Genomic DNA, 13,856 nt, shown 5'->3' with positions numbered 1-13,856 from the left:
TTCTCAGACAGAGGATCTTCGCATATGTGCCGCTACGGAGATGCGCGTCAAAATTTGCATATCTCATTGATGTCTATCTTCACTCGTTCTGCCTCGCCTAATTATTGCCTTTGCTTCACATATTCTAGTTTACGGGATGCAGGCTGCATTCTCCTCGCGTGCCTCTCTTTTCCTTCGGCAACATCAGACACTTTCCTTGAAAGGATCACAAACATGCGGTGGGAAAATGTCACAATGCAAGGAGAGGAGCCGGGAAACGGAAGCAGGAAATTTCGATAAACAACCAAACTGCTCAAGGACGTCGAGGGCATCATCAGATCAGTATCAAACCCTGCCGTGTTTTTACTGTAATTATTGAAAAGGTTCCAAATTTTAACACGCCGTCTATATTTGCATAACATAATATTTGTATTTAAAGGCACAAAAACACATTTTGTTTGGGCTTCTCGGTCATTAGAATAGAAAGTTTGAAACAATACCAATGACTTATTTTCCTTTCTCTTGACTAACCTTTGATAGCTTTGTGAAGATCACAACTTTCATGCAGCGCAATTACGGCTTTATTTACTGGAGACGTTCCGGTATTTCTCTACCGTCTCCTTTTTTCTCACTTAACTTTTGAACTGGAGGGAATCCAATCGAAGATTTCTTTTTAAATCCAACTCGGTGATGCGTCTATGAGTAAAGTACAAAATCCTCTGTTTGATCCTAATGCCACATTTTGGCTAGTAATGCACCGTGTCAATCGTTTTTTTAGTTGTGGCAACCGGTGCAAAGTTGTTTTTAAGGTGACGCTGTGGGGATTAAATATGAACTTTCCTTTTGCCTTCTGCAGGAACCTTTGAAGTTGTGTGAAAGAAAAAAAAAAAGTTGCTGGCCGACAAACAAAGAGCCCATTGTTTCGTGTCTGCAGCTGACATGCAAAGAAGCCGAGTATTCACAGAATGTGAGACATGCTCCTATGAACAATGCCACCACTGATCTCTTCATATAAACACTGCTTATGACTGATACGTATCAGGAGCCTCTGTGACAGTTGCCCGTTTGGTTTAAGGAGGCAGCAACCGCCAGACAAGCCCGGAATGTCACTCTGGGTCACACTGTCTGAACTCCTTCTGACAACTTCTTGCATGAGCAAGTCTGGATAAGTCCCTGCTGCAGATGTTTCACACGACAACTTGCTCACCTTCATCTATTTGATCAACTCCCAATCACTAGAATTCAATGGGACACAGATCAAATGGAGTTGTGGCATCGGGGCGCCATCTAGTGACTAAAACGTATAACTGCGGCTGTTGTACACAAGTTTTTTTTTATTTATTTTTTATGTGCAACAGCTTTGAAAGTGTGCGGAAAGTAGTTTGCACGAATATGCAAATGTTTGCATGTATTTTAAATATAATAATAATTATAATCATAATCAGCATTAGAAATGTTGGAAGGTGTCAAAACACAAAGTAGGAAAAAGTAGTCACGTAAAATGGCTTTACTTTGGAGCGTGGAATTCCACATTTCATTCAAAAGACAAACCTGAGCAACCACACAGTATCCTCAATACTGAACATGTAAATACCTCTCGGACAGCGCCGATCAAAATTGATCATGACTTTGTTAAATCCGATTCTTTAGGTGGGATCAATCGATTGTGGTGCGCGACTGTGAAGGATGTAAACGCAACACGAACAGGTCGACTTGGGTGGATTTTCCGTTTGTAGCAGTTGCTGCGGCGCAGCCGCGCAAACATTTTCTTCAATTTCAAATATATATATACATGTTTTTTTTTTCATACAAATATTGACTTTACAACTATGGTAGCAACAGACAACAAATTTGGAATATGTTATTGACAATGGAACCGTCATTAGACGAGGCTAACTCTCAGGCATCTTAAACCAATTAGCAACTGAAAATACAATACAAAATCCACAGACAGCATTCATAACAATAACTTTCTGTGGCTGAATCAATTTGTGTAAACATTCAGCACCAGGTTACCTGATGACGCCTCATGAAAAAACTTTTGATGTGAGTCAAACACCATTTACCAGGTTAGCTCGTTCCTCCTTCTGCATATCCACCGCCTTATCCATGGCCTGTAGAAACTTTTCTAGGGTCACTCTCGGTGACTGGAGGAGAAAGAGCACGATGAAGAAACATCTTAAGTCCGACTTGTGCGTCTTTTTCGGGTTACACTACAACGCTTACCTTCACAAAGAGTGCTTGAGCTAGAAAGGGTAATTTTCTCAATGATCTTCCACTCAGGCCTTTGCTTTTTCTGGAAAGAACCAAATGAAATGTTTCAAAGATAAGCAGACTGCTGATGCATCGTAGGAATGTGTCCTCACATGGCGATGTTCCTCAGGGTCAGGCTGTTTTCAGATAGATTACTCTTGGCAAAGCCCATCGTCTCCATCTCCGAGATGGTGAAGACGGGCTGCCGTGGGTAAACGATTTGACACTGCACACGTCGGGAATCTTTATTAATACGCACGCTTGCATGTGATCACTTTCATTTTACTACTCTTACCTTCATAAGCTCCTCAAGGCAGGAAAGAAAAATGTTGTAGATGCCCTTCTCAGATGGAGGTCCGATGTACTGCTTGATGTCCGCTCTGTCTACAAAAGCCAAGTCGATTTTTTCCGTTATGTTGGAGGTCGTCAGGATCACCACGTTGGAATGTCTAAGGAAAGAACCTGAACGTTAACAACATGCAGAACAACATGACAAAAAACAAAAAATGTGAAATAGTAGGTGAATTTTTCCAACTGTTTGATTTGGTCCAGCTGAGTTAGGACAGCGTTGACCACGCGGATGGCGTCAGATGGTTCCGTTCCGGCCTGGCTGGCGTTCCTCGCTGCTGTCAGACTCTCCACCTAACATCAGTGACACAAGACAAAAATTAACTGGCCTGGTATCAAACATATTTCAGGGGGGCCATTACCCCCCCCCTAGCTCCGCCAGTGCCTGCCTCTTACCCAAAGTTAGCTTGTCAACTTATTTCTTTATCATCAGAACTTTTGACAAAGTTAATACTGTGAGACAGACTACTAGATTTGTTTTATTTACCTCATCAATGAGGACAAACACAAGAGCATCTTTGTCATCAATAAGCTGTTGAATCTTCTGAAACATCTTTGTGACCAGTTTCCCACTCTGCAATACAGACATGGGATTAGCAACCAAATAGGATCCTTTCCACAGAAACCTCCACTATTACCTCAGAGAACCACTTTGAGAATAAGCTGTGGCTGTTGATCTCAATAAACTGTCCATATGTGTATCTGCGTGGAGAGGGAAGAAATAAAAAGAGCAGTTGCATTTGAAGGCGAGGTGCGTTTAATTCAACGGTCTTCTCACCGGCTTGACAGTCGGATTGACAGTTTCTGGGCAAGAGCTTTGCACAAGGATGTTTTCCCGGTGCCTGGGGGCCCTGGATATGTGAACAAAGAAAATTCCTGACATCCGCGCTACAAAAAAATCGTGATAATAATCAAAATATTGTTCCTGAACTTCTTACCGTGGAGCAGCACGACACGATTCCACGAAATCAAGTTGCTGTCCACGTTTTTGTCCGAGAAGTAAATTGTTGTTGTGACATAATCTAGTAGCTGGAGGAGAACCAGGGTCAGCATTTTGTTCTCAGGTAAATTTCCATTTAATGATAGCGTATGGTCACAGATGAGAGACCAGACTCCTTCATTAATCCAGTTTTACCTTAGTTTTGACTCCATTGTCATATACGAGACTCTCCCATATACCATGGAAATCAGCTGGCAAGAAACAATGAAAAAATTACAATTTTCTAATTATAGCCTTGTTTTCATTTTGCCTCTATTCAAGTATAGTACATAAATAGTGTTCTTAAATAACGATAATACAACAGAACACAAACATTGGCAATAATACAATCATAATGATTATTCCTAAATACTCCTTGTTGTTTGAAGCATCACCTGCTGGAAGCAACCAGTGGGTAGCCGCTGAGAGTTCCTCATCCTCCTCTAAACTGAGTGTACTCGGCCCATCCTCAATCAGGGTGAAGATGTGGAAGGAAATTGTGCAGCTCGTCAAATCCAGGAGCTGATTCCGGAGAGGCAGAAATGACAAATGATGAACAAAACAAAAATAACCATTGATCTCTAGCAAACTAACTACCTGTGATGGCATATCCTCTTGATCAACAATAGCCACGGATTCTACATGAGTGTGCAGGAAGCCTTCATCAAACTCTGTCCACTTGAAGTTTCCAAACATCATGTTGTGGCGATTTAGAAGAGCCTGGACATGCATCCTCACCTCAGGCATTTTAGCTGTGCTACAATATCAAGATATATGGGGGGTTCCATGGTTATTATAGCAAAGAAAACCAAGCACACTACTACCAATAATAATATTTGGATCGCGTCATGTCAATTAAATTCATGTAAGGGCCATACCTTCGGGATTTAACGTGGACCTCGACATCGATTGTTTTTTTGTTTTCCACATCCATATCGTTGATTTCCATTCCTGATGAGCAAATTAACAAAAGATTTTCAGCTTTCTTGACTACTCGTTTGTTTTTAACGTGACAAATGAAAGATATTTTGAACTTCGAGTTTTGACAAATGGTAGATTACGCTTGGCTCTACCTTACGGTAGCTAGCTACGTTAGCATGACAGCTAAGTGTCGTTGTAGCTGAGAAACAAAACAAAACTTAACTTAATGTAAAAATTATACATACCGAAATGTACTTTACAGAAGCAAAACTAGCACTTAATCAAAGAGCTGCCCAAAAGTTTCGAATTCAGCGCCCTGCTTTTTGAACCGGAAATACTAAACGCACTTCCATGTCGTCATCTCCGGTTATCATCCCCGTTAATGCTAAAACCAATGCTAACGAGAACGCCTGATACAGACTGAATAAACCTTCGTTTTAACTGTAAATTTTGCAAAATGGGGAAGAAACACAAAAAACATAAACCGGAGTGGAGAACAGTTGATGGTAATTGAATGCATTTGTGACAGTTTGGCAGTTAACGATAGATACTCTGTTATTGTTGTTGCTATTTTTGTGCTAGTAGTGCTAGCTAGTACTTGCTAGTAATGGCAGCAAATCTAGTTTTTCATTCATGATCGATCATTGAAGAGGCTTTTAGTATCTATCATTCATTACACAACTGTTTTGTTAATTACACAGCAGTACAATCTATTATATTGACTTATAAATGTTGTTGCGACTTGCAATTTGTCCCATCAAATGCAGCGAGAAGCTCGTATGATTTTATTTACCCAATTATTATATGAAATAGCATAATATTAAGTAAAGTAAAATCATTCACCAGACTATTCCAATTGCCCTATGTCAATTTTCAGCACGAGATAAAACATCTAAAATACATCCACGCGCTGAAAATGTCTTCTATTTTTTTTGTCTCAGACTATGAAGACAAGGCATTGGAGAAGCCACTGAAGCTCGTCCTGAAAGTAGGAGGCAGCGAAGTGACAGAACTCTCGGGTTCGGGCCATGACTCCAGCTACTATGACGACAGATCAGATCACGAACGCCACAAAGAGAAAAAGAAGAAGAAGAAGAAGAAATCTGATAAGGACAAATATGTGGACGATGAAGAGAGAAAACGAAGAAAGGTCAGCCTACATTCCATTGTCAAATTGAAGCATTTCTTGGGTTCATTTACAAATACTGTCTATCATCTGTCAGGAGGAAAAGAGAAAGAAAAGAGAGCGAGAGCAGAATGAATCCGAGGCAGCACCTACCACCGCGGTCAGCACTGGCGTGCCCGTCGAACCTTTCACCATATCCAAAACTATGAGTATCAAAATAGAGGTGAGGAATGTCAATTTCAGCCTATAAGTTGACTCAGGATTCATGTTTGAAGTGTGATAATCACACAAATGGTGTCGTCAATCAGCCAGAAGAGAAGAAAAGGAAGAGGGAGAAGTTTGAGAGTGAGTCTGAGTTTGAGGAATTTCACCCCAGCGTGAAGGTCGACGTCGAGCACCAGGGAGAAAGACCCGTGCGAGCGTGCCGAACACAACATGGCAAGAATTAAATTATCGCCATTATTACAATCAAAATATGCCACAAAATTGCTAATTGCCCCCCCTCCCCCCCAATACAGAGAACGAGTCAACTCCCCGGCAGCTGTTACTTGAGCACTTCCTCCGCCAGCTGCAAAGGTGAGGGCAAAAAAAAATTGAAAGCATTGCTGTCAATCAAAAAAACAATCTGGGTACGACCACCCTAACCATGTCTATATCTTGTCCTCACAGAAAAGATGCCCATGCTTTCTTTGCCTTTCCAGTAACAGATGCGATTGCTCCCAATTACTCAATGATCATTAAACACCCGATGGACTTCAGCACCATGAAAGACAAGATCTCCAATAATGAGTACAACACGGTGACAGAATTCAAGGTGAGTCGAACCCCCTGCTCCAAATTGGGATAAAAAGTAACACATTGGCGTTTTGTCTGTCTTAATGTGTTTTGTTCTTTAGGCTGACTTTAAGCTGATGTGCGACAACGCCATGGTTTACAATCGCCCGGAGACGGTCTACTATAAGGCGGCCAAGAAACTTCTCCATACCGGGTTTAAGATGATGAGCAAGGTAATGAGCTTCAAGGCTCATTTGGGCTTTCTCTAGCAACCTTTTAGTTACCTCGGAGAACGTCTTGTTTCAAGTTCAGAGGAGGTCAAATTTTTTTGTTTGTTTGGAAATGTTTTACGAATTGCTCGCATACTATGCACGAGAATGTAATTTTCAGACCTGACGTGTTCAATTCTTGTCAACAGGATCGCCTGTTGGTTTTGAAGCGCAGCATGTCTTTCATGCAAGACATGGCAGCCATTTTGGGGGATGAAGAACTCGCGGCCGATTTACCTCCGACGGAGGTCACTCCTATCCCAACGGAATCGGCCAGAAAGTCAAAGAAACAACCCGTGAAAGATATGAAGTAAGTAACCTATTTTATTTTTATTTATTTACTTGTCTGCTGAAGGAACCCAACAATCAAGACATTCACTTCCTGGCTTCTCTGGTTTCAGCTATCTTTTCGAGCCAGAGGGGAACGCCTGCAGCCTGACTGACAGCACAGCAGAGGAACACGTCCTCGCTCTGGTGGAACATTCGGCCGATGAAGCCCGAGATCGCATCAACAGATACATGCCAAACTCCAAGGTGCTGTACTTTGCATGATCAATATGTTTCCTGTGCCTCAGTGCTATTTACGCTGATACAGCTTGCGCATCATGGTTTTTTTTTTTTTTAGATTGGGTACTTGCAGAAAGAGTCCGACACTTCTCTTGTGTACACTGTCGTCAATCAGCTCGATCCCGAGGCAGAAGGTCTGATACCCCAAAATCTTGTTATGCAGGGTGATTAAAAAAATGAACACAATTTCAAACATAAATACATGAGTGTGGTTTGTGGTAAAAAATACACAATATATATATATATTTTTTTTAAATAATAATTGGGGGAGGAGATATGAAATTGACTAAAATAATACTAATTTTTGCAGAAGAGGAGACTCATAAAGTGGACTTGAGTTCACTATCAAATAAGCTCCTTCCTGGATTAACAACGCTGGGCTTCAAAGATGACAGGAGACACAAAGGTACATATTAAAATGCTTGTTCGTGAATTTACACCTCAGAAATCCCGCCCTTGTTTTTTTTTTTTTTTTTTGCAGTGACTTTCCTGAGTAGTGCCTACAACATTCAGAGCCTTCAGAAGAACTCGGTCTTTCCAGACCTGCTACCCGAGGAGTCTGACTTGCTGTGCTCGGCGTATGGAGATGAAACGGGGGTGCAATGTGCTCTGAGGTAGACATAGAGAGTTTTCGCTATTAGAGAATAGTGACATTTACTGACAGTCACCAATTTAAGATCATGTCCTATCCCCTCCAAGCATACTGGACTTTGTGAAAGGATGTGGAAATGCCACCAAGTGTTGGGTGGATGAAATTCTGGATAAGATGACAGGAAGCGATCACACAAAAGCTGCCAATCAGATCCGACAGGTACGCCGCTCGCTACATCGTTACACGTAGATCTACGCCAATTGTGACCCCTCATGCTAATTCCTCAGAAGAGGAACCCGCTGCTGAAAGCGGACGAAACCAAGACAGGCCTCTGCGACATGCAGGTGGGTTACTTGAGGGCTTCATTGAAGTCCAACTACAGCCATGCTTTGACTCGGGTTGTCGGTTTTGTGTTTAGATGGTGGATGGTGCTGGTCTTGGAGAAAGCAGTTCAGTGTTGGACTTCATGTCTTTGAAGAACTACCCTGACATGTCTCTTGACATATCCATGCTCAACACTTTAGGTATATTTATCCAGCTCACATAAATGTAGCGTATTAAGAGATAAAACTTCCCTCCTTCGTGTATATACCAGGTAAAGGTGTGAAGAAGGAGCCAGGAAACGAGGAAAGCCAGCAGAACTTTGATGAGGCCGACAAGCTTCTGCAGGAGTTTCAGGAGGCTCAGGTGGACCGAGTCGGCTCCAGGCCTTCTTCCAACCTGTCGTCCCTCTCCAACGCCTCCGAGAGGGATCAACAGCACTTGGGTAGTTGAGTCTTGACAATGGCGACGTATTGTCTCGACTCTCAACTAAACGGTTTTGCTCGATCGACAGGGAGCCCATCACAGTCGGAAATGGTTCACGATCCCTACGAGTTCCTCCAGTCGCCAGAGTCAGAGAGTCCAGCCAATAACTGACCAAATGATTTCATTCTTCACCGGCATTGACATCGCCCGTCACTGTGACGTTGGATCGGTTCAGTACTGTGGCAAGCTTCTAAAGAATGTGATTTGTACAGATTGTTTAATTTTTGTTTGTATGTTTTTTATTTTGTACGAGGGCAACAGTAAAAATAAATGTTTGCACATGTATTTATAAATACGTGCGGTTTCATATACTGTCGCATAATCGGTATTATGAATGTGGGAAGCGCTCAATACGCAAAACACAAAGTGAAAATAAGATTAATGTAAAACACAGTATCGTAAAATTCAATATTGGACATGTTGATGTCTTTCAGACATTGTCGATCAAAATTGATCATTTCTTAAACCCGATTGTTTGAGTGGTTTGTGACTGAAGGTCATGAACGCAACACAAGCAGGTCGTGGGCTTGTGTAAAGTGCGCATGCGCAGCAGTTGCCATGGCGCAGCCGAGCGCCGCTGAGCAAACTGTTTCTTCAAGTTAAAAGTCCAAGCAACATCTTTTCTTAGGCCCAGACAACAACGTCAGCAGAGTCGCTTTTATCTTTCCTGTTTTCACGTCTTCCATGTTGCCTTAGTTAGCGGCGCCATTAGTGTGACGACACAGTGAAAATGAATCGCTCTCTGGAAATCGCCGTGTGCAATGTTTTGATCTCAAATCGATTTGGAGGCTGATATGAACCCTGCAACAAAAGTAAGTCATTCTCATTTAAGTGCATTTTACGGTACAGATATTTTACCCGCAAGACTTTTCTGTTTCCTAGCGTAAAATCAATGTGCATGGCAAACTCGCAACGGGTTTTCTTTATCATTTGACGCTGCAAAAGCGGCGATCAAACAGTCTATTTAGGTCACGGAGTTTGAAAATGCTACTTTACAGTCACATACTGGAAAAAAGAATAGAACATTTAAAAAAACAAAAACAAAGGGCCAAGAGCAAAACATGTGATGACTCAAAGAAAGGGATGTAGCTTTTGTGAGATTTTTTTTTTTAGACTCCATAACCACTAATGACTTTTGTTATTTCAGCCTTGATTTCATCTTTTTATTCAAAGCATTTAAACATGACAGTAAAAAGACCAAAATAGATTCAAGTTCGCTGTTGGAAGTTTATTTATTTTTTGTAGAAAAGCTAGGAATAGTTGTATATAGTGGACTCTTCTAGAATCCCTGCCAAAAATCCTACATGGGGTTTCGTTTTTGTTTGATATTCTGTTGAATTTTTCAGAATTTGCAAAGCAAATGTTATTTTCAAGCTCCTGTTCATGACATTTGATCATCAGTGCAATTTGGACTGCTCGATCTAGTGAATGATTTGCATCTGATGTCTTCTAGATGAACGTCCTCAGTGGGAAACTAAGACGAACTGCCCCCATGCACGGCAGCAGTCGAAACGAGCTGGTCTCGGACAACACCCCGCGGGCGAACGGTTGGACGTGGCCCCCTCAGATCTTCCAAGTCATTGCATGGCTATTGTACAACTACCTCGCCGTGGTGGCCTTTGGAATGTTCATCCCTCTTCTACCTCTACCTTGGAACCATGTGCTCTACACCGTATCTTTGTCGCTCCCTCAGATGGCGAGCAAGCTAACAAATTAGCATTCCCAACCAAACAAGGTTTTTCTTGTGTGGGGTTATTTCTATGAGCCTCTGTTATAGACATGAATCTCGACTTGTTTGTGACTCTATGAAAACTAAACTGGGATAGAAACAGAGCTGGTTTTGTTTTATCCGAGCACTTTCCCTTAACGCTAGCGGCATCTAGTTTACAGGTTTGGCCTTCCTTGTGCACTTGCTCAGCCACATTGCCGCCATCAGCATAGATCCAGCAGATGCCAGCGTGAGGGCCAAAAAAACCTACACCGGCCCGATGCCGCTTTTTGACCGGACGGTGCAGCTTCATGTCATCCAGGACTTTCACTGTTACCTGTGTGAAGTTAAAGTGTACGTATGCTAGCTAGCCAAACTACATTTTTAAGAAATGTGATGTCGGATGTTCCATTTCCTCAGCGGGCCCAAAGTGAAACACTGTAGCATTTGCAACAAGTGCGTGTCGGATTTTGATCACCACTGCAAATGGTTGAACAACTGTGTGGGTGGCAGAAACTACGGGTAAGACCAGCGATACTGTCATTTGGATTCTGATGTTAATTCATGAGCGCACCCGTGTTGCTTTCAGGTACTTCTTTGCAGCCGTGATTTCTGCAGCGGTCGGCACGGGCCTGCTGGTCGCTGTCGTCTTGTTTATATTCATCCAACACTATCTTGATCCAAACGCCCTACGAACCAGCCCTCAATTCCACGGTGAGTCATCATCGCTCTATTGGATAAAGGACACAAATGGATTGTTTGTTATGATAATTCTTCATTCAAGTGTGTTTGTGTGCACCATTCTGCAGGTGTGATGGCAAATGACACCTGGCTGGTGTTTTTACCGTCAGCCCCCATAAAGACTAGTTCAGCCGGTCTCCTCATCGTGGCCTTTGTTACAGCCATGCTGAGTCTGGCTTGCCTAGTGCTTCTCTGGCATCTTCTCTGTTTCCATCTCTACCTCAGTAAGTCACACAGCTCGTTAAAGCATAAGTATTAATAACACATATTAAAATCTATCGTGAATTTGGGGCTCTGAAAAAGTTTTGTTCAGAAAACATGCACGAAAGTAGCATATTAAAAGTATTGCGGGGAAATGCTAACTTCCTTCGCATTGGCTAAAGTACCGTATTTTCCGGCCTATAAGGCGCACCGGACTATAAGGCGCACCTTCAATGAATGGCCCATTTTAAAACTTTATCCTTATATAAGGCGCACCGGACTATAAGGCGCACCATTAATGCATCATGTCAGATTTTTAATCCAAATCAAATCATTCTCCATTTTATCCTTTTTATTTCAACTTCAGACGGAAACAAATTACTTTATAATCATAGAATAATGATCCATAGTCTTTTTGATTCATGATTCATAGTCTTCAGCGGGCCACTTATGATTGATTTCATGACACAATGCTTTGGGCCAGTTTAAATTTAGGAATTTAGTCCATATATAAGGCGCACCGGGCTATAAGGCGCACTGTTGGTTTTTGAGAAAAATTTAGGTTTTTAGGTGCGCCTTATAGGGCGGAAAATACGGTAACTTAATAACGTCAAGTAAAACTGACATGCTAACCTTAGCATTAGCTCATGGTGAAAGGTATTTAAATCAAGAGACTGTCATGAGGTAAACTTTTCATGTAACAGAAATCAAATTCTCTGCCTATTATGATTTTTGTTTTTTTTTACTGGGTATTGTTACAGTGTGTAAAGGACTAAGCACGTACGAGTACGTAAAGCTCCAGCGTCAAAAAGAAGCCAAAAGCGGAGACACCGATGTGGGAAATTCACACAACCTACAAATAATAAACAAAGTTTCACAGGTGACAATTCCTGCTTTGCTCACTTTCAATGATCCCTATGTTGTCTTTTAACGCACATTTCTATGCTAAAGAACTCGCTGAGCTCGATGGATTGCGAGCCAACCCATATTCCCCGAGCAAGGTAACAACAACCCGACCCCTCCTGTTGTGCCAGTACAAACCGCCAAGGTTGAATGTTGTGTTTATTTCAATAGTCCCTTCAATCCCGATGATAAAGGACCAATTTCCAACAGACTGCCAGAACCCATCTGCACCGTGGTAAGAAAATACACTGCAGCTTTTTTGCAAGCTTTAATTCTTTCGAGACCTTTGTGTAATTAAGGGCTATATAAATAAATATGATCTAGATGGAATACACCAAGAAACCATCAGAAAAGGAAAACACCTTCCATCATGACACACAGAATTCTGCAGAGAAAGAGCGTGAGTGTTTTTCATCCATCTTGTGCAGCTGTTCTGTCATTTTATCCCATATTTCCATTTATGTTGATTGCCCTGAGTTATTTCACATTGAAAATGTCCCAAAAAGGAGAAAGCGGTACGAGCACCTCAAGAAGCTGGAAGCCTGATGCCGGCGATGAATTGCAGAGTGAAAGCGTCAAATCAGCGGAAAGCGTTCCAGAGGTCCAGGATCACCTCGGAAGCTTGGTGATGACTCCCGATGACACGTAACAGTCAGTCGTGCACTGGGATTATATGTCGCGCTCAGGGACACCTCGTTAAAATGAGTTACCATGGAGCCATTGGTGGAAATGAGGACGTCCTCAATATGACACCACCGCTTTCAAAATAGACTCTCCTCTTTTTTTTGTATACTTAACCCCACTTTGTCTTTTGTTATGTTGAATTACAAGTTTTTCATGTTATTCGGTGGTCCATCTTCAATGTCGGCGTCTGTGCCATATTAATCTCAGTCGAGTAGATGTTTTTGGCATCTGGAGCGCTTTTATTTATTTTCCAAATCAATCCTGTTCCAAGTACAGGGCAGCCACGCTTAAATCATGTAATTTTATCTGCGGGCCAAAGCAACAACCTTGTATGGTAAAATAGATTCTTGTGTAGAGAATAAGGCACGTTCTAGTGGGAGAAGAGTATTTAATTGTATTAGTCATTTCATTTCAGTAAAGAATTAAGAACAATTATTTTCTTATCCTTCTTATTTGCTCGTGCTTGAGCCTATGTGACCAGAATCCTATATTTAGGGAATTTCTAGAACTTGCTGCATCCTATTAAATATTTTAAAACATTTTTGTGCGCCACTGAGAAATGCTATTTCATGTAATATACATAAAAGTAAAACTCTTTGGCAGACCTCATTTGGGGGCCCTGCATACTGAGTTTTGAGCCCCCAGGTCTAAATCAGCATACGTACATTAATTAGTGCCTGTACATAACAAATGTGACACAAAATGCCTTAGAAGAAATGCTTAATTTAGCCCGAAAATGTCTCCTCGTCCTAAACAGTGCCCCCTAGTGGACTAAAAACAAAAGTGCTAACCTTGGCCAAAATAGTGCCTCTGACAGAATACAGTAACTAGTAAAAACAATTGACATCGCCCATAAAATAATATATTAATAGTATAAACTGTAAATAAATCACAAACTGTGACCACATTAATATAATTTCAATTTAATAAAATACATGGCTTAATCTAAATTTTGATTGTCAAGCACGGCTGAGACTGCTTTCCTTTGTTTCCTTGAGCGTTGA

The 13,856-nt window shown here is 41.6% G+C and overlaps 3 protein-coding genes across 4 annotated transcripts; 2 read left to right on the top strand and 1 right to left on the bottom strand.

The window, feature by feature from the left end:
• Positions 1 to 1,471: 1,471 nt before the first annotated feature.
• On the bottom strand, positions 1,472 to 4,833 carry trip13 (thyroid hormone receptor interactor 13). The gene is made up of 14 exons (XM_061288833.1): positions 4,726 to 4,833; positions 4,438 to 4,510; positions 4,157 to 4,316; positions 3,955 to 4,081; positions 3,716 to 3,771; positions 3,519 to 3,609; positions 3,359 to 3,431; positions 3,219 to 3,282; positions 3,068 to 3,154; positions 2,768 to 2,874; positions 2,528 to 2,681; positions 2,346 to 2,458; positions 2,206 to 2,275; positions 1,472 to 2,126 (listed from the first exon to the last, which is right to left on the bottom strand). Exons 2-14 carry the CDS (start codon positions 4,506 to 4,508, stop codon positions 2,031 to 2,033), a joined length of 1,269 nt encoding a protein of 422 aa, XP_061144817.1. The 5' UTR covers positions 4,509 to 4,510; positions 4,726 to 4,833; the 3' UTR covers positions 1,472 to 2,030.
• brd9 (bromodomain containing 9) lies at positions 4,829 to 8,908 on the top strand. 2 transcript variants are annotated; one of them, XM_061288743.1, is made up of 17 exons: positions 4,829 to 4,986; positions 5,422 to 5,630; positions 5,704 to 5,829; positions 5,915 to 6,044; positions 6,125 to 6,182; positions 6,276 to 6,420; positions 6,503 to 6,613; positions 6,799 to 6,959; positions 7,051 to 7,183; positions 7,275 to 7,350; positions 7,527 to 7,622; positions 7,698 to 7,830; positions 7,916 to 8,027; positions 8,096 to 8,152; positions 8,227 to 8,332; positions 8,404 to 8,574; positions 8,644 to 8,908. In XM_061288743.1, exons 1-17 carry the CDS (start codon positions 4,938 to 4,940, stop codon positions 8,724 to 8,726), a joined length of 1,956 nt encoding a protein of 651 aa, XP_061144727.1. In that variant the 5' UTR covers positions 4,829 to 4,937; the 3' UTR covers positions 8,727 to 8,908. The 2 variants fall into 2 exon arrangements, with proteins under 2 accessions (XP_061144727.1, XP_061144726.1); XM_061288742.1 differs by having other exon boundaries at positions 7,275 to 7,380.
• A 254-nt stretch (positions 8,909 to 9,162) lies between these two features.
• On the top strand, positions 9,163 to 13,393 carry zdhhc11 (zinc finger DHHC-type containing 11). Its single transcript, XM_061288834.1, has 11 exons — positions 9,163 to 9,427; positions 10,069 to 10,287; positions 10,499 to 10,677; positions 10,744 to 10,845; positions 10,913 to 11,037; positions 11,133 to 11,288; positions 12,027 to 12,145; positions 12,217 to 12,266; positions 12,340 to 12,403; positions 12,493 to 12,568; positions 12,675 to 13,393. Exons 1-11 carry the CDS (start codon positions 9,410 to 9,412, stop codon positions 12,815 to 12,817), a joined length of 1,251 nt encoding a protein of 416 aa, XP_061144818.1. The 5' UTR covers positions 9,163 to 9,409; the 3' UTR covers positions 12,818 to 13,393.
• The last annotated feature ends 463 nt before the right edge of the window (positions 13,394 to 13,856 follow it).

Source organism: Syngnathus typhle, linkage group LG10, assembly GCF_033458585.1.
Source record: "Syngnathus typhle isolate RoL2023-S1 ecotype Sweden linkage group LG10, RoL_Styp_1.0, whole genome shotgun sequence".
In the NCBI taxonomy this organism is placed as follows: domain Eukaryota; kingdom Metazoa; phylum Chordata; class Actinopteri; order Syngnathiformes; family Syngnathidae; genus Syngnathus; species Syngnathus typhle.
This window is presented reverse-complemented; position numbering and strand designations above follow the sequence as displayed.